Consider the following 26,916-nt stretch of genomic DNA (forward strand, 5'->3'; position numbering starts at 1 on the left):
AGGTTTGTGAAATTACCTGAGCTTGATGAGCTTTGAAAGCTGGAAATAAACTATCTGAATGTTTATTTTGCATGTGTTCCTCCAACTTGTTACATAATGTTGATTATGTATGCATAGGTCACGTATATTAAAATACTGTATTAATGAATTAGTTCAGTATAAGCATAATAGAGATAACCAAACATGAAATGTAAAATCCTGCAGTACTAAACAAGCACCTTAATCCGTTGCACAGCTCCTCCAGACCTTTATGAAGGTGCTGATTTCATAATCAGCAGAACCCGACATCTGCTTGAGTCACTGTGCTGCACTGACCTAATGCCAAAACGCTTGAAACTTGTAACTCTGTGTATAATCAAGTTATATTAATACACAAGATTGAGTCTTTGAATTTAATTACTGAAATTAATTAAGTTTTTGATGATTGAATTGACATTTTTATAAGGATGGGAATGAGACTAAATAAAGAAAACAGTATATGTTATGACTGGAAGTAATTTGAACTTTTCAAGACACTAAACACTCCCTACCCCAGTCTGGGTTTGAATCCCAGTTGGGGTTCTTTCTGCAGGGAGTTTGTTCCCTCCAGGTACTCCGACTTCCTCCCACAGTCCAAAAACATGACAGATCACCTTTCAAAATTGTTTAGTACTTTGTAAAGTTCTTGAGTAATTGTTTCACCTAATACTCTTGTATTCCTATTGAGTTCATTTTAAAATAATGTTTGTCCTATTTGAGTATTATTTCTCACCAGAGGTGAATAGTAACTATTGTAGTTGTATTCAGTTAAATTTACTTAAGTACGGTTTTGAATAAATAAATAAAAGTTCTTGTAGGAGCAATTTTACTGCATTTTAGTTTTTTACTTGACTTGAATTATATTATTTTGAGCTGGTTTTTCATACATTTTTTATTTTAGAAATTTGTAATTATTCTACTTAGCTGCATGTTTCTTTATGTAAGTAGGTTTTTAATAAATGTACTTTATATTACTCATATTGTAAATTTACTCTTACTGTACAGTGTCTTGGGGCTTATTTTTTTTATTATTTTGTACCTGCTAATGAATCTGCATGTTTTTCAATGAATAAGGTTTCTTTGTGCAAAAACCTAATTGTTCAACTGTTGCTTTCAATCTGCTAAGTCCTTTGGAGGAGAGTAAATATTGAGTATGCAGTACATCTTGTCACTTAAAGAATATTTAGCAGTTCTACAATTTGTAAGTACTGATTTCAAGCTTATCTTGTGAAAACCTTCATTTGGAGATGTGTGTTTATTCTGTCTTAATTTGTTGTATCAATATGACATTTACAGTGTTTTCCTTTAAAATATCATAATTTGCACATGATTACTTTTTATATTGGTCTGTCCTGTTACATTATTTTCACACGTTTAAAAAGTTGTTATGATCAAGCAATTACTCAGACTGGCCGTTTTTATCAGATTTTTTAAAATATTTTTTATTTTACTTCTATTTGAGAAAAAATATACCGGAGTAATACTGGTCTTACGCATAATTTCTGACTACTCCACCCACTTCTGGCAATATTGACATGTAAAGAAATCTGGAAAAGTGTTAGGTTATCCCACTGTCTTCCAGCAGGGGGAGCTGTTGTCATCAGTTTGGTCGCTGGGAAAATGGGTTATTCTGCTGAACTAGCCGCTTCCCCAGAGTTGCGCAACCAGTCAAACTACTGGGGTAGGGAAAGAGAAATCAGAAATGAAAGAACGTCACATTTGATTTCCCCGGAACTACCAGTTGTATTCCTTTAAGTCTGTTTCGTGCCCGGCGCGACCAGGAGCACCGAGCCGCTGCTGCCAGGCTTCACACCGAACTCTGAATGTTGGTATGTAAAGTTTCTAACAACTTCCCAGCCTGTGACTTTCCCCTCTTTTCTCCTTGAGTGGGAAAAGAAGGCAAATTTACAGGCTGGAAGAGTTTCTGCTGCCATGTGGAGACGGACAAGTTGTAGTAAGATCCATTTCCAGTAGATTAGGGCGTACAGGAGTCGAACTGCTGCGTAATATCTACTATTTGCAATTCAGTACTAGCCTATGTATGTTGTAAGCAGCAGTTATCCATTGATCATATACAGTAAAGTCTGCATGTGGTTTTTGACCTGGGCCCTTCAGCAATTTTTCAACCATTGAAGTAATATTATAGAACGGCTTTTGCTACAACACCACTTTAGTGACGTGACAGTCTGAGTTACAACTAAGTCGGTGAATAAATTGCGTAGACAAATATGTGCTCACTGGGTTTTCATTAAAAAATAAAATAAAATAGGCAGAGAAATGTCCGTTATTTATTAAAGTGTATTCATAGTTGCAGTGAGCGTTAACTGATTATCAGCACAGACACAGCCAGCAGAAATGATTAAATTGGTTTTAAATTTGGACATGCATTGAGAAATGAGATGTTGACCAGAATCAGGCAATTTTACGTCTGGTGGGCCCTAACTGGTCATCAGTTGTCCAGAGGCAGATTAGTGAACACACCATTCATGAGCACCAACTGATGTCTTTGGACCACTCTTCAGTGAGGAAGGTGTTGCTGTAAAAAGTAACAGTTTATGTAAATGGCAGCAATTAATGACAAATGTCGTCTAAGGGCATGTTACAGGACAAACAGGTCTCATTTACAAAAATATATTAGAACAAATTAATACAACCATACAGAAAATGTATTTATAGTTAGAGTTACATTTTATCTGGTTTGGACTTATGTTATATGTTATGCAGTTGGTCATAAATTACAGTCAGAGGATGTGCAAAAACTCGTAAGAAACTAGAAAGGAAAGGTATTTCATTTTCATGCATGTCATCTGTTCGTTCAGGATGACAGTTGGACATCTGCAGATAAATCTGAACACATTACAGTAAAAGTTGCTTTGCGTTTTCCTGGCAAATCATACACATATCAGTAAATTAAAGCTTTTTTCTCAAATATTGAGCTGGCACCACTTTTTTTAAATGACCATTGAATATCTTGAGTTGTGGCTCACATTATGTTTTTATAATGAAAAACCATTTTGATGAGCTAGGATTATTAATGCAGGATTTTACAGTATTTGTTGACTCTCAGCTGTGCAGAATTGGAGCTGTTTTTAACAATTCGTGTTTGAATTTTCTTTGTTGAAATCTTTGCATTTTCAGTTCAGCCAGAAAGTAGAAAAACATGTTAATTATTGTTTAACAGGAATCAAACATGAAAATGTGTAACCACTGCATTTTATCTGTTAACATAACTTTTAAGCAATTGATGTTTGATTTAATTTCATGACAAGTAATGTGCTTGTTGGTTCTTTTAAATGTTTCTTTTAGACCCAATATACACATAAATTTGAATCAAGTTCAAAATTAGGCTTATTTTTAATAAAAACTTTCAGTACAATATATTTGTATCTGTACTTTTGCTGATAAGTCAAGCACATTTTAGTGCCCTGTTTTGTCCCAGAGGCAGCCGCTTAGTTTGCTTATGCCTCAGGCTGGTTCTGGATTTGCTATTTGGCCATCAGATGTGATTGCACATTGAAATCGTGTTTGCTGTCAGGTGAGAAACCTGCAGCAATGACTGGAGGAGTGCCACCATATCCCAGTAACCCTGGCTTCTTGAGTGGTCGGACAATACTGGAGGTTGGGGAACTGGGCTACTGAGCAAATTGCTTTGAAGCTAAGTATAGCTTGAATACAAGTAAATCAGCAGAAAGCGGCGACTCCCCTCTGTGACAATGGAGACATTTCCCACTGTGATGGATAGTAATCCCAATGAAGACCAAGGTAACAGCCTTTTAAGAGCTGTAATTGCTCTGCCGTAAATGGGGAAGCCCAGGAACAATAACAGAGCTACAATTTCCTGTAATGATGGAATTATTATTATTTTTTTGTACAAGATGCTTTTATGCTGTTGCAGACAAACAAGGGAGGTGAAAATCAATCTGTGGATTCTGCTGTGGCAGCTCCCAACATGAGTTTACAAATCATGTTTGGCCTCTACGTGAGCAGAGCTGTCTCGTTCTTGGCTTGGAAAGATAAAGAGAATATGAGGATCCCTCCCTGCTTTTGCATTGGTTTATACTCACAATCCCTGCTTGAGCCAAACAAAAAAAAAATAAAGGAAAAGTCCATCTGTGGCTGCATCGTCCCCAGCATCCTTATACAAGCAGACAAGTAGCCTTTCATTTTAGCTGAGTTTGATCAAAACTGATGTGTCTGTTTATTTCATGTAGCTACAGGTTGGACTCAACCGCTTGTCGTGAAGCTGAGTCGGAGCCGAGCGTCATTATGAGATGTCGTCTCCCAGAGCGTCCTTCGTGCACATCCAGTTCGATGACGTTCTCTTCTACGAGAACTGCGGCGGCGGCAGCTTCGGGAGCGTGTACCGGGCCAGGTGGATCTCCCAGGACAAAGAGGTAGCAGTGAAGAAACTGCTGAAGATTGAGAAAGAGGTAGGAGACATAATTGCCCGGGGTCCCCTTTTATATACTTTTTAATTGTCAGTGTGGTAATCATTTTAATTACTACCCCATTTAGTTGGATGTGGTGACTTCTTTACCCATCACTCATGGTCATTATGCTCGCCCACTCTGAGAAATGTGCTGGAAGAAGAAACATTTATTGCCAAAGGAAAGAAAGTGTTTGGCCCAATTACTGCAGAGTCTGCTCCTGAAATCTCTTTGAAAGCACACCCTAGTTCTCTTAAGGACAAAAAAAGATTTATCTTTGAAATCTTTTCAGGGGAAATTGTTTTACACGGGTTGGCCTTTGAGCGTTTGAATATTGCCCATTGTTTCTTTTATGAAACTGTAAGAGATCACAGATATCCATTCAACTTCACTCAGCTGCTACAGAGATGATTGTTCAGTGAAAATGATAATGTAATCCTTTCACATTGAACCAATTGTTCCCTTAATTATAGACTGTGATAACAATTAAATGAACTCATTCTGTCAGGTTTCTGTTCATTCAAGAAACCACCAGACGTAAGCTTTTCTGGGCAAAAATTAGACATTAATTGTTCTTTATATATGCTACACTTTTAAATAATTGAGGATGAAATATACATTCGCAGGCAATTAAAAGTTATTTTTTTAAAGATAATTTTTAAAATGTTTTTTTTTACTTACAGTAAAAAAAATCATTGAATCATAATTCAATGATTAATGTCTGTAATATTGTGATATTACAGACATTAATCATTGAATTATCCTAGAATATTTTCGATTTTAGCGCCTGTGCCGACAAAGATTTAATGTTTTATTAGACTTTTGAGCATTATATGATATGACAATGTGATTCCCTCATCAAAAACACAACTGGAGTGTTGATTTGATTCTTCCATACATGCTTGAGAAATCATTTCAATCCATCCACTCAGGGTGCATGAACGCTCGCTGTCACAAAGTGCCTCCTCCTTGGGGCTGCAGCCTCCAGCCAAACTTCCACTTCACAGTTTTTGGGAGGACTGATGCTGCATTTGTAACATAAGTCATGATCACCCATAAACAGGCACTGTTTTCATGATCTTTGTATAAATCTCTGCTAACATTTCACACGTTTAAATACATTTTCTTGTCAAAATATTTCTGCAAATAGTGCTGCAGGCAAAATGTAAACAAGTCACGCGTTTGACTCTTAAAGGTAGCTGTTTTTATTCAGACCAAAGTCAAAAGCAATTTAACCTACTTTCATCTTTAAAGTTATTTTTTATCTCTTCTTCTTCCTCCTCAGGCAGAAATCCTCAGTGTCCTTAGCCACCGGAACATCATCCAGTTTTATGGTGCGATTGTTGAGGCTCCCAACTATGGAATCGTCACTGGTGAGTTTAAACTTCAATCCTCCTCCAATAGAAATATCAAAGACTACAAAGTTACAAAAATACATAAATAAAGAGCTGAGTCTTTGATACATTTCTACAAAAGCAATAATAAGCAAATACAGAAAAACATAATCATGTTTAGTGTAAATGATCATACAGCCTTTCTGTGTACCTGACAGTATTATTGACTTCCTTTGGTTCAGGGCCAATAATGTAAAGGGCAAAAGGTAAAGCAGTTGTTTAAACCACAAAGTACTGGGTAAAATCCTTCTTAAAGTAGGAAATAAGTTCAAAGATTTATTGAATCAGGCAATCAGAAATGAAATCAGAAATTCAAAGGCAGCAACAATAGTTTCCATGATTGCACCAAAGTTGAAAGTTTGCATGGAAACATTCTTTATATTTCTTTAGACATTTTTGCAAAATACTTAATACAAGTTTCTTAGGATGTTGATTTTCTTCACGGACTGGCCAGCCTTGAAAAGCTTTGCACCGTCTGCATTCAATTCACTGGAAGAGAAAGGTAGAAAAACAGGCCACACAACTTCCTTTACTTCACCACAGTTCAAAAAACCCTTTCTGTGGTTTTAGACGATGCTTCAGCTTTTGTTCCTGTAGCTGGTGTCATTGACTGTATAGAGCTGATTACTGCAGGCCTGTTGTGCTTTAGTGATGGATTTAGAAGCATTATTGATCTCAGTTAGCTTTGTTTTATTAACAGCAGTTTGAGCTAAAAGTTGCTGACCTGAATTCATCGCAATGCGTGTCATTGGTCTTTTATTTCTGTGAAATCTGATAAGGTTCCTCTGCAGCTCTGGTGAAGTGTTACGGAAAGAAAATCCAGTTAGACAATGAAAACCTCAATAGGAGGCTTCTATCAGGAAACAACAACAACAACAACAAAACAGAACGTAAAAAAGTCAGGTCAAGAAAAAAAAGTTCTATAATTAGAATCAAAGAACTAAGGTAAAAAAAAATATTTAACCAGTGAATGGAAGCACAGTGGCTGCACCAAAAGGTATAAAACAATCTACCAAAGAGTTAACAAAAGATACACAACTCTTCTTCTCCCTTAACCTTTTACTTTTTATTATTAGAATTAACATATTTTAATGAGTTATTTATTTTTAATTTTCCTGAAACCTCAGTTGACTTGCTGGTGATCTGCTGCGTCTGATGTAGACTATGTGGTTGGAAACCCAAGGGCTCTTTTGGGATTGGAGAACGATGTGTCCTTACGCCTCAGCAGCAGATGTGAACGTGTGTAGGCATGTGAAGTTTTATTTTCTGATTGGTTCAGGCAGCAGCCAGTGTCCATATAAGATCTGAAAATGAGCCATTAAGAAAAAGTTGCTGGGTTGCCTGGTTGCTCACCGTACAATGAAAATAGCTTAAAACAAACAGTTTGTGTTCGGTGACTCAGTGCGCAAAAATCTGTGAAGTTTAGAAAGGATTGCATTCTTGGTAGCAGAGCCCCCTCCCACATTTTTAATATCCTGTCCATATTTGAACAAAGACCAGCCTTTGTTGAGGAAATATGTTGTGAATGAAAGCTATAAGAGTCTCACCCACATCCTGAGCAAAGCCTTTCATCTCTTTTCATCAAGGCTTTGAATTTACACCAATAAATTATTTGGCAATAAAACCATAAAATTATTGTTCTCATAATTCAAATTTGAAATTCAGCCATTACACTAAAATAGATACTTTTAAGTGGTTTATTTCTGGTCATTTTGATTATAATAGCTTATAATAAATGGAGTAAAAGATTTTAATCACTTAAAGGCTACGTTATGAACTACATAACAGTGATAACCTGACTGTTGTCCAGCAGTCACTGAGACTCTTCACAAGAAGAAAAAGCCACAAAATGTCACTGCTAAACAAGGCGCCAATTTCAAGGATGTAAATGGAAAGTTGAGTGGGAGGAAAAAGTTTGGTAGAAAAATATATCCATGCAACAGGGGTTAAAAGCAAAGACCACTCAAGAGATTGGGGCCCAGTTCTGCTTTTTGCATAAGTAATAAGGAAGTAATTTTGTAAGAAACAAGTATTTACATCTAGAAACACACTCCTTCTTCTGATATGAATTAACTTTATGATGACATTCTAATCTGGGATTTTATGAAGCAAGACTAAGACCAAGTTTAATATTTTCACAACTTTTTCCACATACAATGCAATAGTTATTCTGTAAAATTATAGTGAAAAACTAACAAATTTGTTAGACAAAATTTTTTAAAAAATGTCTTCATATCCAACATTACCTAAAAGGACCTTTAAGGTTTAATTCAACCCTTTTGTCCCGTTGGGTCCTGCATTTAATAAAAGCTACAGTTTGCAGAGAGGCTCTAAAAGATCAAAACCATCTCACTGTACTAAGATGTCAGTCACGAGAAGGGAGAGAAACATGGCACAGTAAAGGCTGTCATTGATCATTTGAGAAAATATGATACAGCACTTTATAAAACTTGGACCGCTCTCTAGAATGACTAAAAAGACGCAACAGAAACTGGTCAGCGAAGCTGCCAGGAGGCCAACATCTACACTGAAGCAGTTGCAGAAATTCCTGAGTGTTTGTGGTTTACATGTGATAGCAATCTTATGCATTCTCCACACACCATTACAAAGGAATATGGTTGCAAGACAGAATCATTTTATTCCAAATACAACATCTCTACACAACTCTCCCAGAATCTTGTGGAAGAATTTTATGGTCTGATGAAGTTTTGTCTCTGGACTGGTACATGTAAAAGAAACAACATTGCATTTAATCCATCAAGCAGTGGACCTACAGTGAAACAGATCAGTGGCAGCATTGTGCTGTGAGGTTGCTTTTTTTTCAGATGATTTAAAATCAATTGCCTGATAAAAAGAAAACAAGACTGAAAATAGATTTTTTTTTTATGTCACAGTAAGTCCAGGTAAACATCCTACTCAACAAATAGTTTTTCAGCTTTGGAATGGTCTAGTCAAAGACCAGAATTAAATTTCATGAAAATCAGTGGGAGGTGGAGTGATCAGATATTCCTAAATCAAGATGTGTGATGCTGATCGACTCCATCAAAAGACAGAATACTGAAATAAAACCCAAAGGAGCTCAAAATCTGATTTTTTAAGAATTTTCTTATTAGCAAATTAGTTTCTTATCACTTGAATTGGTCAACATAAATGTCTCATTATACACAGAAAATATTTTTGAAATAATTTATAATTGTGTAATTTTTTACATCACAAAATGCCGGCTTTTTAACAGGGGTGTGCATGTGAAGTTGTGTAAAGTGCAATAAAAAGATGGATGAATTTGGATGTGGATAAAAAAGTAAACTGGAAGCTAAATATCCTACATTTTTTTCACAAAACTGCCATAAAAAATGACAAGAATAAATCTTTCTCAAACCATTGCAGCAAAAATTTACACGTTCATAAATCTTTGGATATATTTTAGAGTTTTAAATTAAAATTATGATCCATCTAATGTTAACGACGGCTTTCCAGTAAAAGTGAGACATGTTTGTCCTGAAATAAGGTTGTCCTTTTTCTTGGAACAGCAGCAGAAGAAAAACATTTATTATTCCCAGAAGAGCTGCATTACAGCTAAACATGAATGGCCCTGCGGGACTTTTTACAGACTCTTATTTTTACGAAATACCGTGTTGGCGAGCTTTTCCGGTTAGAGTGGAGGAAAATGCTCAGAAGAGTTAGAGAAAGAAGTCCTGAGCTGTCCTTCAGCGGCGAGGCAAGCTGTATGAGTTTATGACGGCAGAATCTAATTAGCACAATCAACAGAAAAAAAAAGTTTTACTTGTTTGCTTTGCCAGGTCCTCATTCATCAGCCTTGCTGGAAATTGCCCCTGAATGTTGACACAGCCAGTTTCCTCTTTCTATGAAGTCTCACAGGGACCTGCAGGAGTTTATCCATACCTGCTGTCACTTAGCAGCAATATAAACTTGATGAGTTTCACTGAGTTGTTGTTTGAGGGTAAAGGTGGGTTTGCCTGCTTGACTAAATGTAAGTGAACTTAGCCTTTTCATGTCTCTGAGCTCAAATGAAAGTATGCTTTACAACACTTTTATCTGTGCAATGTGGACAAACCTGTTCAGGCGCAAAGTGCAGAAGCTTTAATCGAAATAAGGAAGTAATTTTGTAAGAAACAAGTATTTACATCTAGAGACACACTCCTTCTTCTGCTGTGAAAGTAGAAAGAAGCCCCATAAAGTCCTGCGCTGTAATAATGAGTCTTTTTTTGTGTTTTATGATTGTTAATTAGGCTCCTGTCTTGGTGCCTGTGCATGTTTACATATACCGCGTTAGGATATCGTTGGTTATTATGCACAAACAGAGCCTTCCTGCTGTTCTAGCTGCTGCTTGTTTATCTTTATTGAAGCACCTAAATAGCCCCTGTCTACAAATGAAACGTTCCCTGCTCTACATATCTTTGATATACAGAAGCTTCATCAAAGCCTTTCTTCCAGCGTCTTGGGCTTTCTCTTTTTTTTCTTTCTGCAAAGCAGATTTTGCAGAGCACAGTGTGATTGTCAAGTTTTATATTCTGCTAATGGCTCATTAGAAGTATGCAAGTGAAACCTTTGAAAACAGGCCAGAGAGGTTATTCCTTTGTGTTGTGGGATTGTTAGATCAGAAGAGACAAAGGGCAACAGGAAGTTCAATGGTTGAGCTAGACCTTGCGGTCAACTGGCACTCATGTGGGGGTCAGTTTTTAAACAATTCTCAGAAAACTTGAGTTCTTGGTGTTTTCCTCTATCAAAGACACATTTCCTAATGTTTCCTCAGAGTATGCAAGCGGTGGCTCCCTCTATGATTACCTGTCGAGCGACGAGAGCGAGGAGATGGACATGGGGCAGATCATGAGCTGGGCTGCAGAGATTGCTAAAGGTAAACATGAGTTATTTTCTTCATTATAGCACAGAAGAACAAGGAGATATTCTTTCTCTCAACACACTGAAGAACAGAAAAACTATCTGGAGGTGACAAGACTGCAAGTTCAGTGCCTTTAAAAGTATTTGTTCTCCTAGAGTTTGTCAACATTTTGTCACATTACAACTACACATATTATTTGACAGTTTTAAAACTTTTTACAAATGAAAACCGAAATGTGTGCTGTGCAGATCAGTGAGGAATAAAATTGTGGAGATGTTGAAAGCAGGACAAAGTTATGAAGCAATATTGCCCTGTTTAGATGAAACCAAAACTAAGCATTCTGCCTTATATGGTGAACAAATACTGTACATCACCCTGGACACACGACATAGTGGTGACAGCATCATGTTGTGGGGATGCTTTTTTTCTGCACAGTCAGGGAATCTGGTCACAGTTGATGGAAAGATGGTTGGAGCTAAATATAGGAACATTACGGAATAAAACCAGTGAGAAACTGCAAAAAGACTTGAGACTGTTATTTATCTCTTATTATGAATATAATGATATTAAAAATTATTGTAGAAATTTGTCCAGATTTAATTCAAGTTAAAACATGATAGGATTTAAAAAGCAGCTGATACCAAGAAACTGTGAATTGACCCTTACATCATGCTACCAAATCAGACGCCAACTTCTGCATTTTGCTATTTCATAATTTCTGGGATGAACAGACCAACTGTTATTTATTATTATTTTATTTATTATTATTATTCTACTATTCTACTATTTATTGTCAAATCTGGCTGTCCGAGTGTGCATTTTCAGGGTGAATGTGTTGCACTCAATTATCCAGGATGTTTTAAAAACTGTTCAGAAATCTGAATCTGGACAAGTATTTAGTTTTGAAATGGATTAGAAACCTTCCTACTGGGTAATTATGTATTGTGCTGATAGATAAAATGTAACAAATAAATTACAAACCAGTCAGACTTCACTGGTTTGTTTTAAATGGTGTCTCTTGGTCTGTTATTAGTAATGCAAACAGAAGCACATGACTCACCCAAATCCACCCACATGGTTTAAATAACAGAATAACCCACTAAAATCCACACACACTCATAAAAAGTCATAAATTATTCTGTTTATTTCAGTCTAAGATAAGAAATACATATAAATCTTATCAAATGACAAAACATGACTTTTATGATTTTATGAATGAAGAAGAAGTGTAACTGTGTAAATTCATCCTAAAGTGATACAATCAGATATGATGTTTGATTTGTTGCTGCTGGCTTTGGTTGTTAACGGAGTTTTTTAGTTTTATAACTTTAGTTTTATAACTACACAACTCACAGCATTCACAGGAGAACCTGCTGAATGCTAGAAAGTATTTTGATTTTAAACATTTTCACTTGTGGGCTTTTCTCAGCTCCTGCTGGTACCTGCAGCTTGTGTTTAGGGACAAGAAGCAAGTCATGCAAAGCGAGTTTCTGCTGATCTCTCACTCCTCTCCTCTGTTTTAGGAATGCATTATTTACATTCAGAGGCCCCGATTAAGGTGATCCACAGAGACCTGAAATCCAGGAATGGTAACAGACTTCATATCTACACACGAATTAAACCAAGTTCACAACATTTACATCTGTTACGACTTAGAGACGTTTTTTATGTTTGCTTCTTTCAGTTGTTTTGGGCGCCGACAAAGTTCTCAAGGTAAGTTGTTACATTTCTCTTTTTGTTTTAATAATAATAATAATAATACAAACATTAAAATATGGTATTTTGCTAAATTTGAGTCGTGTTTTGTCCAAGTTTTAGAGCAGGAAAATACAAGTATTTGTATTTATCTGCAGCTTGAACACAAGAGGGCAGTGACTAACTTTACATTTATAACTAGTCACTGGAAGTGCGGCCTGTATAACTTACTGGGTAGATTGGATCACATTTAATTACATGAAACAAAAATTACTACTATCATTTCAGTTCAGGGTTTTCAAGACTCAGTTTAGACTTTTCTATGATTAGTTATCTGGTAGCTGGAAGAATCAAGGTTATGGTTCTCTGATCAGTGCCTGAGGCAAATGCTGTTTATGTACTGTTGTTTACATTTGCTTTAATAATTCAAGATCGTTCCTATTTGTTTTATTTTTTATTGTGACCTAAATCGTGTGAAAAATTTTAAGTTCATCATATTTTATAATACAATGCAATTATTATATGTTTAATATCACTAAGCAGGTCTAATTATTTTGTTTTTGTTAACTCAGATATGTGATTTTGGGGCATCTAAGTTCTTATCCCACACAACGCACATGTCCTTAGTGGGAACGTTTCCCTGGATGGCTCCAGAGGTTATCCAGAGCCTCCCTGTGTCAGAGACATGCGACACCTTCTCATATGGTGTGGTGAGTTCATAAAACATACTGGTGTAAAGTTGATATGTTGTCACTTTTCAGTTTCAAAATATGCATATTTGCTTATACCACTTCCTTTAAGATTAAAATTTTGTACAAATCTTGCACACAAGATTAACGCCTGTTAAACCTTGAAATAATCACGTTCTCACGTCAGAAAACTACTGATGCTGTGTCCCTAATATCCACAATAGCAATGCAACTAACTTATAAAGCCTGCAATTTTTTTGGTTTCTTGAAAGGGTTCTTTTAAAAGTGAACAGTGAAAAAAATATACAGTGTAGTTATAATTGTCAACAATATGTCTGCGATGTTCACTAAAAGTGGTGATGAATGTTATGCCAAAGCATTTATTTGGATTTCTGAACATCTTTACCCGATCACTAATCAATCAAGTTTATTTGTAGCACATTTCAGCAGCAATAAAGTTCAAAGTGCTTTACATATTACCAAAACACAAACACAAAAGTCATAGAAGACACCACACAGTCATCAATTGAGAAAACCAGTGAATATTACATTTTGCCAAGTGCCATCATTATACATCAAAATGTTTGTAGTGTTTAATTTATGTTTCTTTCAAAAGCAACTCTAAAGAGTTGGATTTTTAGTCTAGATTTAAAGGAACTCAGTGTTTCAGCCGTTTTGCAGTTTTCTGCTTGGTTCTGGGGATGCAGAGTGATCACATCAATGAGCAAATCTCACTAGGTTTCCATCACAGTTAGGTCAAATGTGACATCATTCCTAAATCCGAGTTTTTAATTCAGAAATTAACAGAGTTCCTGAAAATATTTGTAGTTGTCTTCCTTTTGATTGATTTATTTGTCCTACAAATAATCCAATACAATTAAGTGGCAATCTGTTGCAAAGTGAAAGGTCATAAGAGTGACTGATGAGAACTGTGAAGATTAAAGCCTGAGCTGAAGAATCTGGACTCTACTTTGTTTCTAAAGTGAAGACTTGAGTGACAGGCTTTTACTTCCAGCAAGGAGGAATCAAACTTGTGGAAAATTTTAATACTGTAAATACATTTGCACAAAAATGCACTTTAGTCTCTCTCTTGGCTGCCAGGCACTTTTTATACATTTTTTTTTCTTCGTGGGTGGTCAAAAGCAGGACTTGTGACCTTTGCAGAAGAACAACGTCTTAGAAATTTGGTGTTTTTTTCAATTGGTCTTAAAAGCTCCTCGGGGTATTTGGAAGTAGACATAAAATGAGTCTTTTCTCAGTTACACTTTTAAACTTCCTATCAGAGAACATGAAACTTTCTACAGGACAGGAAAAAAATGTTTAATTTAGACTATGTAACGAGCCACTCTTAATTTGTACAGTATGTGCAAATTAGATCCAGTATTCTGTAGAAAGGTCCCTTCAGCATGTAGATTACATTTTCAAACAATTCCCTTCACTCATACTCATATATGGTACAAGTGCCATAAAAAAGTAATTGCCTCTTTCCAGACTTACTTCTGGTTTTTGCTTTTTTTTCCCCACACTTGAGATGATGCTTTAGATCATCAATTAGATGTAATTATCAAACATAGACAATATGAGTAAGTACAAAATCGATTTTTAAAAGATTATTTTATTTATTAAGTGAGAAAAATGATCCAAACCAACCTGATTCTATGTGGTAAAAAGAAATCACCCTAAACATAGAACTATTACTCCCAACTCTTGGCCAAATCTGCTGTAAAATTATTTTTAATCACAACGTTTTAGTAACATTTTAAGTACAAAGTGACATTATCTTAAAATAACTAAAACCACATAGCATCATAAATAACCTAATAACCATTAACTCAGAAATGAACAGGCATGTTATATAGTCTTGTTATCAGAAAAGGTAAATACAATGTTTTATTGCCTCAGGAAAACAGGCTAATATTACTGCTGTTCAAATGCTTCTGTAATGATGTGAGTGAGGCAACATTTGAAATCACAGGATTGTCTTTTCAATCTGTAGAAGACAAGAAGTTAAGTTAAAAAAATTATAGTCAAATTATATGCTTTAAACTTCTTCTTAAGGACTTTAATTGGCTTCAGCATCATCAGGACCAGCTCCCCCTCCTCTTCTCCCTGTACACTCTAGACTTCACCTCAGCGGACTTGAAACATCTCAGGTTTGCAGTTGCTGCTATCGCCACTGAGCTGATCTGGGACAGTTATTAGTCTGCATACAGACAGAATGTTGCCCGGCTGGTGCACTGGTGTGGTCAGAACCACCCAGAACTTAACCTGCTCTAGAACAACAAACAATTAGGTGTCCAGAGGGGATCACCAGGCCTAAACCTCCCTGAATCCAGGACTTGTACATGTTTAGGGTCAGGAAAAGGACATATGACATCTCGCCAGACCCCCCACATTCTGGACACAAACTATTGTGACTAAAACTCATTTTCTGATTTTTACCTTTAGAAATCCTGAGTGCAACACAATGCGCTGTTAGCATAAATAAATTTATTTGCATGTATTGATGTAATGACTGTACATGTGTGTGCATTATTACTTTCTTTCCTGACTCTTTTCCCTAACCTTCGTTGGCAGGTGCTTTGGGAAATGCTAACCCGTGAAATACCCTTTAAAGGCCTCGAAGGCCTGCAAGTAGCCTGGCTCGTGGTGGAGAAAAATGAGGTATTTTATGATGTGCTTTTATACAGATATACATTTCTTACCCTGTGAGCTTTAGGTTCTTTATTTGCTTTTTTTAAATCATGAATTAATGCATAAACGTTTAGTGTAAAAGTGTTGATTTTGTTCTTTGTTGTAACAATGGTTCTCTATAATGATAGTTATACTATTAGTAAAACAGTTTTTTTTTGCCAATACTTCTCAGTCAATGCCAAGCCACTTGTGGTGGAGACAGTGTGATGGTCTAGGGTCGCATCTACTTTAGTGGATAACCAGCCTTGTTATTGTTGGACGCAAACTCACAGATACCAAGATGAGATTCTGCAGCCAGTGGCAACCCTTTATCTCTACTGTTAAAGGCAAACTGAGTTTTCCAAGATCTCAGGGGGCTCCCCCCACAAAGTGGAGTTTATCACGGACTACTAGTTTGGAAATAGAGAGGAACAAATATTCTGTCTGCAGTCTTGATCTAAACTGTATTGACTTGTGAGATCAGTTTCTCTGCCTGGTTAGTGCTGGAGACACCAATACAGCCACACCCACTGACCTGCAACAAATACTGGATCTCTTGTGGATGCCTATTTCCACAAACCTCCTCCTTGGAGCTTCCACCTCACAGAGCACCCCTCCCTCAAGCCTTCCCTACTCAGCTCCTCCAGACTAGCGGCAGCAGCAATTAGCAAACACCTGGTGGAACTGAGCATCTCCTGAAGTCATCAGACAAACTACTTCTAAGTCCAACGTTCTTAAGAACGGTCGTAATAGAGCTATTGTTGTGACAAATTGTTGGAGGTGGAGTGCCAGAAATACTAGAAGCTTCTTAAAGAGACAGGGACAATTTCAAAGCAACAAATTGCAGAGTAAAGTTTCTTTTTGTTTGATATATATATAGCATTTTTATAAAAACTGAATGTAACTTATTTAAATGTGCTCTAAAATTGCACCATGTGCTTGGAAAATACACAATACTGCCATTTTAATTGTTTTACTCAGCAGGAAGAACGCAGTCTTAATTTTCTGATTTAATGTTTTAAGTCAAAGTAATAGACACTCTAAGTAAAGTTACTCTGTCCTGTGGATATTTCAGAGGCTAACCATCCCAAGCTGCTGTCCGGAAAGCTTTGCAGAGCTCATGAGGAAGTGCTGGACTGCAGAGCCAAAAGTGAGGCACATTTGCAGTCAGATTCAAACACATGCAGAATGTGTGTTTTCCTGAGAGTCATAATAAATATATGTGCATCTATATATTCATGCAGGAAAGGCCGATGTTCAAGCAGATCCTGTGCACATTGGAGTCTATGGCTAAAGACAGCCAACTTCCTGAACAGTGCAACTCTTTCCTTCACAACAAGGCTGAATGGAGGTAATGTGATCAGCTCTTCTGCACAGCCTGTAAATGCATTTATGACACTTTTCTCTTGCCAGTATACTGCCTCAGCCTAAGATAATGTGCAACTGTTTGCTAAGAAAGATGTGGAAATGTAGCTGATGGGGGCCGCTAGGCATAAAAAAGAGCTTGAGATCATGCATATAGATCCTAAATAATTACACTGATAGCTACATAAAGACATGAAAACCCCCAAAGAATGATCCATCTGGATATACTTCCTCTCTTTACCCATAAGACCCTAAAAATAATCACCATCTTTTTCAAGTAGAAGTGTTTAATTGGCCTGTATGAGCAGCTGGATGTTTGGTGATGTTCAGCACAGCCTGAGTCTCAGCTGTCACTTTATTCTCTGTCTGCCTCTCTGCGGGCCTCGTCTGTTCGCTGAGGAGTTTTTGGGTTTTTCATCTGAGAAGTTGTGCTGGTTGCACCGTGTCCAGGCAGCCATCTGCAGGTGGAGAGAATTTCAGATTTGGAAAGCAGAAAGCGAGAATGTGTTGCACAGAAAGTTTGCTGGATGATGGCATAAAGGAAGAGACTTGTGCCTGCTGAGAACAGGCAAAGATGATGAAGAGGTTCTGTGTTGGCTGGACTGAAGAGAGTTACTGCTTTTGTGTAATTTTTCTAATGATTTAGTATTTAAGAAGACAGCACAATCATAAATATCTTGGTTTCACACACTGGGCTTTAAATGAATATTACTTAGCTGAATAAAATATGTATATAGAGAGATACGCCGATCAACATTTTGCAGATGATTCTGATCTCTTTTTTTAAGCTTCAACTTTTTGATTGGATCTTAGCCAAATTTTATTTTGTTTCTTTCTTTTTATTCTTTTTTTCCAACCCTCTAGGAATTAGTGTCCTTATGTATGTTCCTGGTAGGAGCAGAGGTGACAACACAAACAGTTTGTGGAGATTTACTGTAAGAACAGGCTTTTGCTAATATTTTAAAACAAATTGAAAATTATTGTTGAGTTAATGTTTTGAACATTCTGCATTTCTATATTCTATATTCAGCATTTCTGTTATCTACTGAAAGTCTACCTCTTTTTCTCATTGTGTTAATAAACTAATCATCTCTTGACATGTTGAGAAAATATTATTTCTTTTTAGATAACCTCTAACATCACCCTGCTTTGTCTGATTTCATTTTTAAATACTCAACTGATACGGAAAAAGTTAGCAACAACTGACAAAGATTGGGTGTTATCAAAGCTACCTGCTAGTTCTTATTGCATTACTTTCATTGTTTTTCAAAATCAGTATACTTTTGCATTCCCACTTAGCTGTCATCTGGGTCCAGTGACAGTGAACCTGCACATATTTGCAGTTCAGTATTCATGGATATGTCTGTGGAACATATTTCAAGAAAAAATGCAGCTTGGGAAGCTGAAATGTCTTGATACACTATGTCCAGGAGCACTGTTTATTTTCCTTCGTGTTGACTGGGTGGACCTCAGAGAACAGAGATGAGGAAGGCTGTTGATATTAGCTTCTGCGGTAAAGTTAACATGGTTTCCACTGTGTGCATGAATCCATATTTTGGTGTTTGAGCTATAAAATAGGCAGTTCTAAGCATTTTTAGAAAAGGCCCCAAGTATTCAGCCATTCGCAGTCGATTATGCTCCCTGAGCCCCGTACTAGGAATTTAAATCTTTTCATCTTTACGCATGTCTCATTTCCCTCAAGTTCATTTTTGATGTTCATTGAAGTTTGCAGCTTTTAGAGCAGTTAAGCCTTAAATTATTAACTATGAGCTTAAGAATATCCTACAGAGCTACAGAAAACACAAATCCAAATAAAATTTTTGTTATACTTGTGAATTATTTTGGCTTGTATCATATTCAGAATTGTTTTTTATTTGTTAAACCATTTAGCTACTACCTCTTTTACTTGTCATAATTTCAACACATATAGGTTTAGCAATGCCAGTTTTGAAAAAAGGAACTTTACTTACCAACAGCTTGTCACAAGAACATAATCTTTTCCCATTTCTGCTATTAAATCTATGGGAGGCATCAGTTAAAACACTTTTAGAACATCTGGTTTTTATCTCCAAAAAGGTGACTCCCAAAGAATTGTTTGCTAAAAATGTTTTAATGAGCGGACGCATCCTTCAGGTCCCCCTTGAGATTTTGTGCAGTAATAGTTGATCTTGTCTAAAACACATCTTTCCCATGCTGTTCATCTGGTGTAGGTAAAGTTTTAAAGCTTGACACGTTTTCTTTTGTACTCCATTCATGCAATTTTCCCTCTCTTTAAACACACGTAATTGTAAAATCAACTAAAAAAACATTTTTTGATAAACATCCAGAAAGCCTTAAATAGTATTTATCCACACAACTTTAAAAGATTAAAAAAGGTTCATCACTCTGGAAGGTGTAACATGGTTTAACACACAGGGTTATTTCTAACGAGCGAGCTGAGGAACTGAAGGAACAGGAAAAGCAAGGTTTGCCCTTCCTGCCTGGAGAATATTTGTTTATCATTGCGATGTGAGAAGCTAGTGCAGCTCCACCTGCTGGACAGAATAAAGTTATCCAACGTGAGTCGAGCATAATGCATTGGATTTTCCAAGGATTAGTGGGTTTCCAGCTGAGCTTTGCTCTGGTTTAATTCATGATTCGTTCTGGGGCAGCTCAACACATCAATTGAGTTCCCTGTTTGACAGGTGTGTTATCAGTGTCTTTCTGCCAACATCGACAAGACTTATCTGCAATTCTAGTAGAAACAGTCTTGAACCCCATCAACAAAGACGGCAAAATGTATTACGAAGCAAATGAGGAGGTAGTTTTATTCAACGAAGGCACTAGTGAAGCTGTTGCTCAACATTCACAACAAAACAAAATAAATATCCATCTTTTATCTCCACATTGCAACTGGTGCAGTAACATCCTAAAAGACAAAAGAGAGGTTATGTTTAGAAAAGACACAAACGAGTCCCTGATGCTAAAATGTATAGAATATAAAAATGGGACCCTTTCAAAAGCCTAAATTGGTTTATTCTCTTCAGTGCAAATTGGAACATTAAATTATCAATTTTAAATATTTTTTTAATATTTTGATGGTAGCATCCCCAATTGTATATCAAAGCCCAGAAAATGTAATGTGTGAAGTAAAGAGTAGAAATGTTAGGATTTTTTTTGTTTGTTTCTCCATTTTAACTCTGTGCAATAATTCAAGAAAATTCAACAGAAGGGCCTTAATTAAAACTCCCACGTTAGCTCTGCTGCTAACTGGTGAATTTACCTTGATTGTTTACTTTTTCGTGTCCTTCCTTTGTTCCTCACCTGCTTGTTTCTGTCCTTTCTTTCTTACTGGTCTCCTCCACTCTTGCCTATGTGTTCTTTGTACCTCCCTTCCTGTTATTTATCGTCTCCTCTTTCTTTCCATCACTGTGTCGATCCTTCTGCCCTTCCTTGCTCCCTTCCTTCTTTGGAGTTTCTTGTTTTTACAGATTAAAAATGTTTGCTGCAAAAATTCTGGAAGATGATTTGTATGTTAAAGTGTGCAGATATATGTCTGCTGATGGGAAACATCTTGATGAGCCCAACCTCTAAAAGCTGATGTTTGTTGTGCTGAAGGTGTGAGATTGAAGCTACTCTTGAGCGGCTGAAGAAGTTGGAGAGGGACCTCAGCACCAAGGAGCAGGAGCTGAAGGAGCGGGAGCGCCGTCTGAAGATGTGGGAGCGCAAACTCATTGAACAGTCCAACACTCCAGTGAGTCTCTCGTGATCCGGTATTCACTTTGACCTGCCTTCAACCTTCTTAGGGTCTAAGAATAAAGGGGCTGAATACAAAAGCCATGCATTCCAATTTCTACGTGAATGCTTTTGCAATACCTCACAAATAATGTATTATTTTGATGTAGATATGTTATGATCCAAACTGCAAGAAACAAGTAGCGATGATCAGATATGTTTAAAACCCTCCACCTGTGGACATTATGGATGTCATGTCCTGTGGGCCTTATGTTCAGGATGTATAGTGCCATGCTGTGCAGAAACAGCAATGTGAGCCTGCTGCTTAGAGAAGTCCAGGCTTTTATGATGAAGTGACATTTTGCTGACATTAAGATTGGCCAATTTGTTCGGGATGTGGTGGAGTGCAGTTGTTGAGACGCACTTTCTTACTTGGGTAAGAAAAGTACAAGCTGTTTCATTTTTTTTTGTTTTATCCGACTGACCTCGGCTCAAAACAGAGGAAGGAGGAGTTTGTTGGTTGACTATTTTATTATTTTAGAGAAATTTTACATTCGAAATAGTGTAAAATAATATTAAATAGATTCATTTAATAAATAAGAAGATATAATCTAGCATAAATCTTGTACACTTGAATATTAGTGACAAGTTTAGTATTTAGAGTATAACAAATCACATAAACAGAGTTCTCCTGGTAAAGTAAATGGTAAAAAAAAAAAAAAATCACCATGTTCCATTTTGACATTTTCTTAAATTATAAACACACCTGGTGTTTATTTGCACACACAATCATTTGCTATAATCTTTCAATTTGTGTTTCTCTGCAGTTGTTGCCAACCCTTGACATATACACATGGACAGAGGAGCATGTGGTCAGTGTCACTGTTTTTTGTAACTATTTTATCATCTAACAGCTAAAACTAATGCAGTTCCTGTTTTACCTTTACAGTATTTCTGGATGCAGCACTTATTTGGTGCAGGTTTGTTCCTTTCTTGCATCTTATTAGTGTCACGCTGAGTATTTCAGACTCTCAGCTCTTAATTTATTGTTTGTTTGTGTCAGGAGACGGAACGTGTGACATGCAGCTTTACGCCAACCTATTCAAAGAAAACCACATCACCGGGAAGAGGTTGCTGCTGCTCACAGAGAGAGACATGAAGGACATGGGAGTCAAGTCCAAAGGTCACGTCATGCACCTTAAGGCAAGGCGCTCATTACAACCTGATAACCTATAAAGCAAAGCCTACTCCTTTTTGTCATTACTGTAAAGTGAAAAAAAATTGTCCTCCTAACAGGCAGAGATTGAAAAGTTAACTAATGATTACCTTGGGTTTCTCCACTTCCCACCACTGCTGAAGGTATGGAGTTTCTTCTTTTTCACTGAGAAGTGTTGTTTGCTTTCAGTGAGGGGTGCACTGATCAAAATCTCCTGTCTTTTGAAAACCTGAACTTGACAGTACCGATTTTAGTCAATTGTGTTTATAGATGATCTGTAAGAAGTGACTGCATCAAACCTTTTGAGAGCAAAAGTTAAGTTGTTATTTGGCAAATGCCCATTAAACCTTAAGAGCAACAATAGCAAAAGAGGCGGAAATAAGCAATTATGAACTACATTTGCTAGTACTTAATCTGATGAAATTACATTATAGTCTAAAAACATGGTTAATTTCATGTATTATGAAATTGAGTTGCACCATTCAGCTATAGCAATTAGCCTGGTTAGTCCAGCTAGCATTACAAAAACAGCCCTGAATGTAGAGGCTTACCTTAAAACATTTCCAAATCCAGGGTGTTGCATAACAGGCTGAAGCTGAAAATTTGTTGTCTTCTGTTTAAACAGATCAGTGACTGAAATAGTTAGCTTCGAGTCATTTTTTCTCCATAACACCTTCCAAATTTAATACTTATTTTACATCGAACAGATAGAGCTTTGTGGTTATTTATGACTTACTGGTTATGCTGAATTAATGTTTTTGAGTTCCTTACTGGCCAGTCACCAGTTGATTTTTTTTGGGGTATATTTCTATTTTCTGCTCATATTTGGGTTTGTTGTATTTTTCTCCCCTGTAAGGATGAGCTGGAAAAGGAGGTGGAACAGAGTAAAACCGTCAATCTGGAGCTGGTGTTTGGGTACCACTGGAAAGCAGGAACAGGAAAATCTGTAAGTTTGCACAGAGACACATTGACTTCAACATGTTCTGCAGCTGTGAGCGTCTGATGCAGCTCCTTATTGGCTCTGTGAAACCAACAATTAATGAATACCACACAGAGATGCTGAGTTGACTTTGAACATTTGGGCAATAATAATGGATACTTTCCTCGGCCCGCTTGCTGCTGGAGCTGTTTGTTCTGAAGATGCATGACGGCGGCCTGTTAAACTGGCCATTGAGGGCATCACTAGACATGTATTAAACCAGACAAATAAACATTTCACTCTCAGCCTTGTACCACATCCACCTCGACTCGCTCGCAGCCCCTTTGTTGGGGTGTGAAACTGTGGAGAAAGGGGCCGCTCTTCACTTGCTGTTTGAATTTAATCAAAAATAGCCCATTTAGCCAGAAGTCATTTTCCTTTAAAAGGCAAACGTTATTTAATCTTTCAGCTGTTCATTGTCCCATCATAAATAGTCCTCTTTCAGTGTGTTCGGCGGGGCTGAAACGAGCCTGCTAATTGCCTCCCATTTCTTCTGACATGTGGTGGTTTAGTGGGTAGAAAACACAGCAGGGAGAAGGAAACAGGAGGCTGAGAAAATGAGAGCTAATTATTTTCCCCTGCCTGGTGTCAGGTTCCGTGTCAGCCTTGTTTTTACAAACTGGAAGGTTTTTTTGCACTAAATAAAACAAACCCGCGCTGCATTTTTTTTTTTTCCCTTTGCCCCTCTTTGCTGGCGATGTCATGGAAGCAGCTGCACTTCTCAAAGACAAAATGAGAGCCTGCGATTGTGCGGCCACCATCTGACAGCCACTGAGGGTCCCCTACTAATGAGGATATCACAGTGCAGCCAAGTGAAAGGTGCTGAATTATGTATGAGTTGTCATTAGACGCACTTGGGTCCTAGGCATCATTACCAGACATTGTTTCTGCTGGAGTGATTAGACTAGCGCGGACCTGGGAAGCCCCCAGTGCGACCGTCCAGGGCCGACGCCGGGGCCAACGCGGGGGCCATTGGTGTGTCTCTGAGCCAGCGGCTTGCCGAAGCTCGTGCTTTGAGCCGCTTCCAGCCCCTAGGGACGATGAAGGAGAGGTCGAAGGCTCCTCAGACGAGTGTGTTAGCGCCACTCCTCTGATGTCTCTCTCTGTGATCTCGACACAATGAAATGGCCCGAGCCATGAACCCAGCACGGCTAAGCGGTGACCTGTGGCTCCGTGGCCACATCTTTAGGAAAGGAGGATTCATTACTGCAATGTCAGCACTCTGCATGCAGAAAGAGACTGCACTGATTTGTGCCAGGGAGTATGATGTACGCAGGCTGCAGCAGTTCATGGGAAACAAACAAAAAAGAAAATCCTCGCTGTAAGAAATCAAGCTGTGCTGGACAATTATTGCTGGTTTCTTCCAAAAATCCAGTGTTTTTCTTAATTTGAATTTATATAATAATTTGTAATCATAATTTAGGGAAAGACTGAAATCTTCTCTAAAACCTTTTAAACAAATTGCATTTTTAAAAATCGTTTCTGTTTGTGAGTTTAAAAGTTTGCTGTGTCTCACCATGTGCATGAGGCTTCATAAGCCATAAACTGTCGCTACAGTTAACTACCTGTAGGTTGTGCTGTTGATTTATGTTCAAGAAGAAGTAATTTCTTCCCCAACATAATGGTGTAATTAGAAACTTTGTCATGCGTGTAAAGCAGAGGTACATTATCCCGCCGTTACCTCTTTTCTTTCCAGGACTGCAAATGGAAAATGTACATGGAGCTTGATGGAGATGAGGTTGCCGTAACCTACATCAAAGATGTCATCTTTAATGCCAACAGACCGGGTGTGGAAGTTCTGCGGATGACTAAGGTGTTCATTTGTTTTTTTCCTTTCTTCCTTGTTTTTAGAATTGCTCAAATTTTTTACCTGAATGATGTCAGTCAGGTTTCTCAGTCTTCTAGGTCACAGTGATCCTCCGGGTTTACACAAAAGGCTCGTAACTATGAAATGACTTTTGCAGGAGTTGATAAATGTCTTTATAGAAAACAGCATTTTGCATGTAGTGGGAAAAGTTAGATTTGTTCCACACATTTGCTGTGTCGCACATGGCTTGTGGAAAACTCCTAATTGGACTTCTTATGACTGACAATTTACAGTACATCAACCAGAGCAGAAGATCTCTGATGCTACTCCAGAGTTACCATAGGTTTCGCTTCTTTAATTAATTCTCTTTTTGCCAGGCTTGTTAGATTAGGTGGACATTTCTTGGTAGTGTCATCCTGTTTTCAATTACATATGGTGGATTGAACAGTGCTCCATAAAATGCTGAAGCTTGGGATATTGTTTTATGATGTAATCCTGCTTTAAACCTCTTCACAAGATTGAAATTCTGCAATTTAAGAAAAACATGTCAAGTGGCATGAAGACTTTTGCAAAGCATTGTAAATTAGCCTGCAAGATGAATGTATTGTCTATGCAACTATCAAATGTTGAACTTTTTTATGTTATTCTTGCAGCCACCATTCCTGATGGATAAATGGATCGTTGGATTGGAACAGAACCAGAAAATAGACTACACGGTCAATTATGAGGCGAGTCATTCCAGCACAGCAAATTTATAAACCTAGAATCCTGTGTGACGGTTAAAATCTTTATCTAAATATTTATTTCCATTGTGTTCTTTTCACTCGACACATTAGAATGATGTCAAGTCACCAAAGTCGACCAGACACAGCTGCGTGTTGGTGTGGACCCACGGTGGTGGACAAGATGAGATAAAAAACGTGGAGCTGGTCATTGAAACGACTCCAGTTATGGCGGACACCAGAGATAGAACAAACTGTAGTAAGTTGCTTCTCTTAAAAGACATCTTTAAAGAAATACTCTTGTTTTAAGTAATCAGTATATTCAAAGTGCATTTCATATTGTTTATTTAAGAATTTGATCCTGCATGGATGAACAACGTGCGGCACAAACACTTGATGACGCAGAAGTCAAACCACAAGACGACTCGTCTGAACAGCTCTGAGGCCCAAACTCTGCCTCAGTTCCTCTCTGCGCATGAAAGCCAAGCGTTTTCCTACGCCGCTGCCTTGCGCCGCTCTCCAAACCACCTGCGCTCCTCTCCCTGGACCGATTCTCGCTGCTCATCGCCGACTGGCAGCCTGTCGGCCAAACTGTCACCGCTAAGCCTCGGGTCCAAGGGCAGCAGTCCGTCCAGCACTACGTCGGAAAGCACATTGGAACGTGAGCGCCCGCGCAGCGCCGGAGGGATGTACGACCAACGGAGGAACAGCTACTTTGGCAAGGCATTAGCAGTGGGAGGCGGGCAGGGGCGGGGGCATTGGTGGACAAACAACAGAGGAAGCAACAAGGGCGGAAAAGGCTCACGGCAGCCGGGGAAGGCGCGATCAAATACTTACAGCGTCACACCTCAGAGCCGCCCGCCGCTGATACCGGGTATATGGTCTGTGACAGGAAACCCCAGTGAGGAAAAAGAGGGGGGCAAAGCCGGTGACGGAGGGTGGATCAAAGTAGAACGACACAAAAAGCCACCCCGTCAGGACAATAAACCAGCCAGAGGTCGAGGGAGGAGAGAAGGCAGGGGAGGACGTGGCGCTGGAGGAAGATCATAATGTGGCCCAACTACTTCTATCAGAACATGAATTACATGAAGCGCATGCTGGAAGAGAACCATACTGAGGTGTGATATGTATCCGTCAAGCTTCAACTACTTTTACATGTCCTTTCTTGGGATAAAATGAATGAGTCCATATGCTCAGAATGTATTTATTGCACAAAACAGATCATTTTGTCTTTAATTCATTTGATTTTATGGGCTGGTTGTATCCACTAATAAACTAGTTTTAAGATGGTTATTTATAATTGTTGTTTTATGCAAATTGCAGCTCAATACCAAAATAAAATACAATGAATTTTTG

General features: G+C 37.8%; 1 protein-coding gene across 1 annotated transcript; it reads left to right on the forward strand.

Moving 5' to 3' along the window:
• Positions 1 to 1,663: 1,663 nt before the first annotated feature.
• map3k20 (mitogen-activated protein kinase kinase kinase 20) lies at positions 1,664 to 26,916 on the forward strand. Its single transcript, XM_005799407.2, has 20 exons — positions 1,664 to 1,847; positions 4,230 to 4,448; positions 5,731 to 5,818; positions 10,614 to 10,715; positions 12,224 to 12,289; positions 12,385 to 12,413; positions 12,968 to 13,105; positions 15,662 to 15,748; positions 16,833 to 16,907; positions 17,002 to 17,108; positions 20,720 to 20,855; positions 21,664 to 21,708; positions 21,786 to 21,816; positions 21,900 to 22,039; positions 22,133 to 22,195; positions 22,909 to 22,998; positions 24,728 to 24,844; positions 25,492 to 25,566; positions 25,675 to 25,819; positions 25,913 to 26,916. Exons 2-20 carry the CDS (start codon positions 4,290 to 4,292, stop codon positions 26,608 to 26,610), a joined length of 2,391 nt encoding a protein of 796 aa, XP_005799464.1. The 5' UTR covers positions 1,664 to 1,847; positions 4,230 to 4,289; the 3' UTR covers positions 26,611 to 26,916.

Source organism: Xiphophorus maculatus, chromosome 7 (assembly GCF_002775205.1).
Source record: "Xiphophorus maculatus strain JP 163 A chromosome 7, X_maculatus-5.0-male, whole genome shotgun sequence".
Classification (NCBI taxonomy): domain Eukaryota; kingdom Metazoa; phylum Chordata; class Actinopteri; order Cyprinodontiformes; family Poeciliidae; genus Xiphophorus; species Xiphophorus maculatus.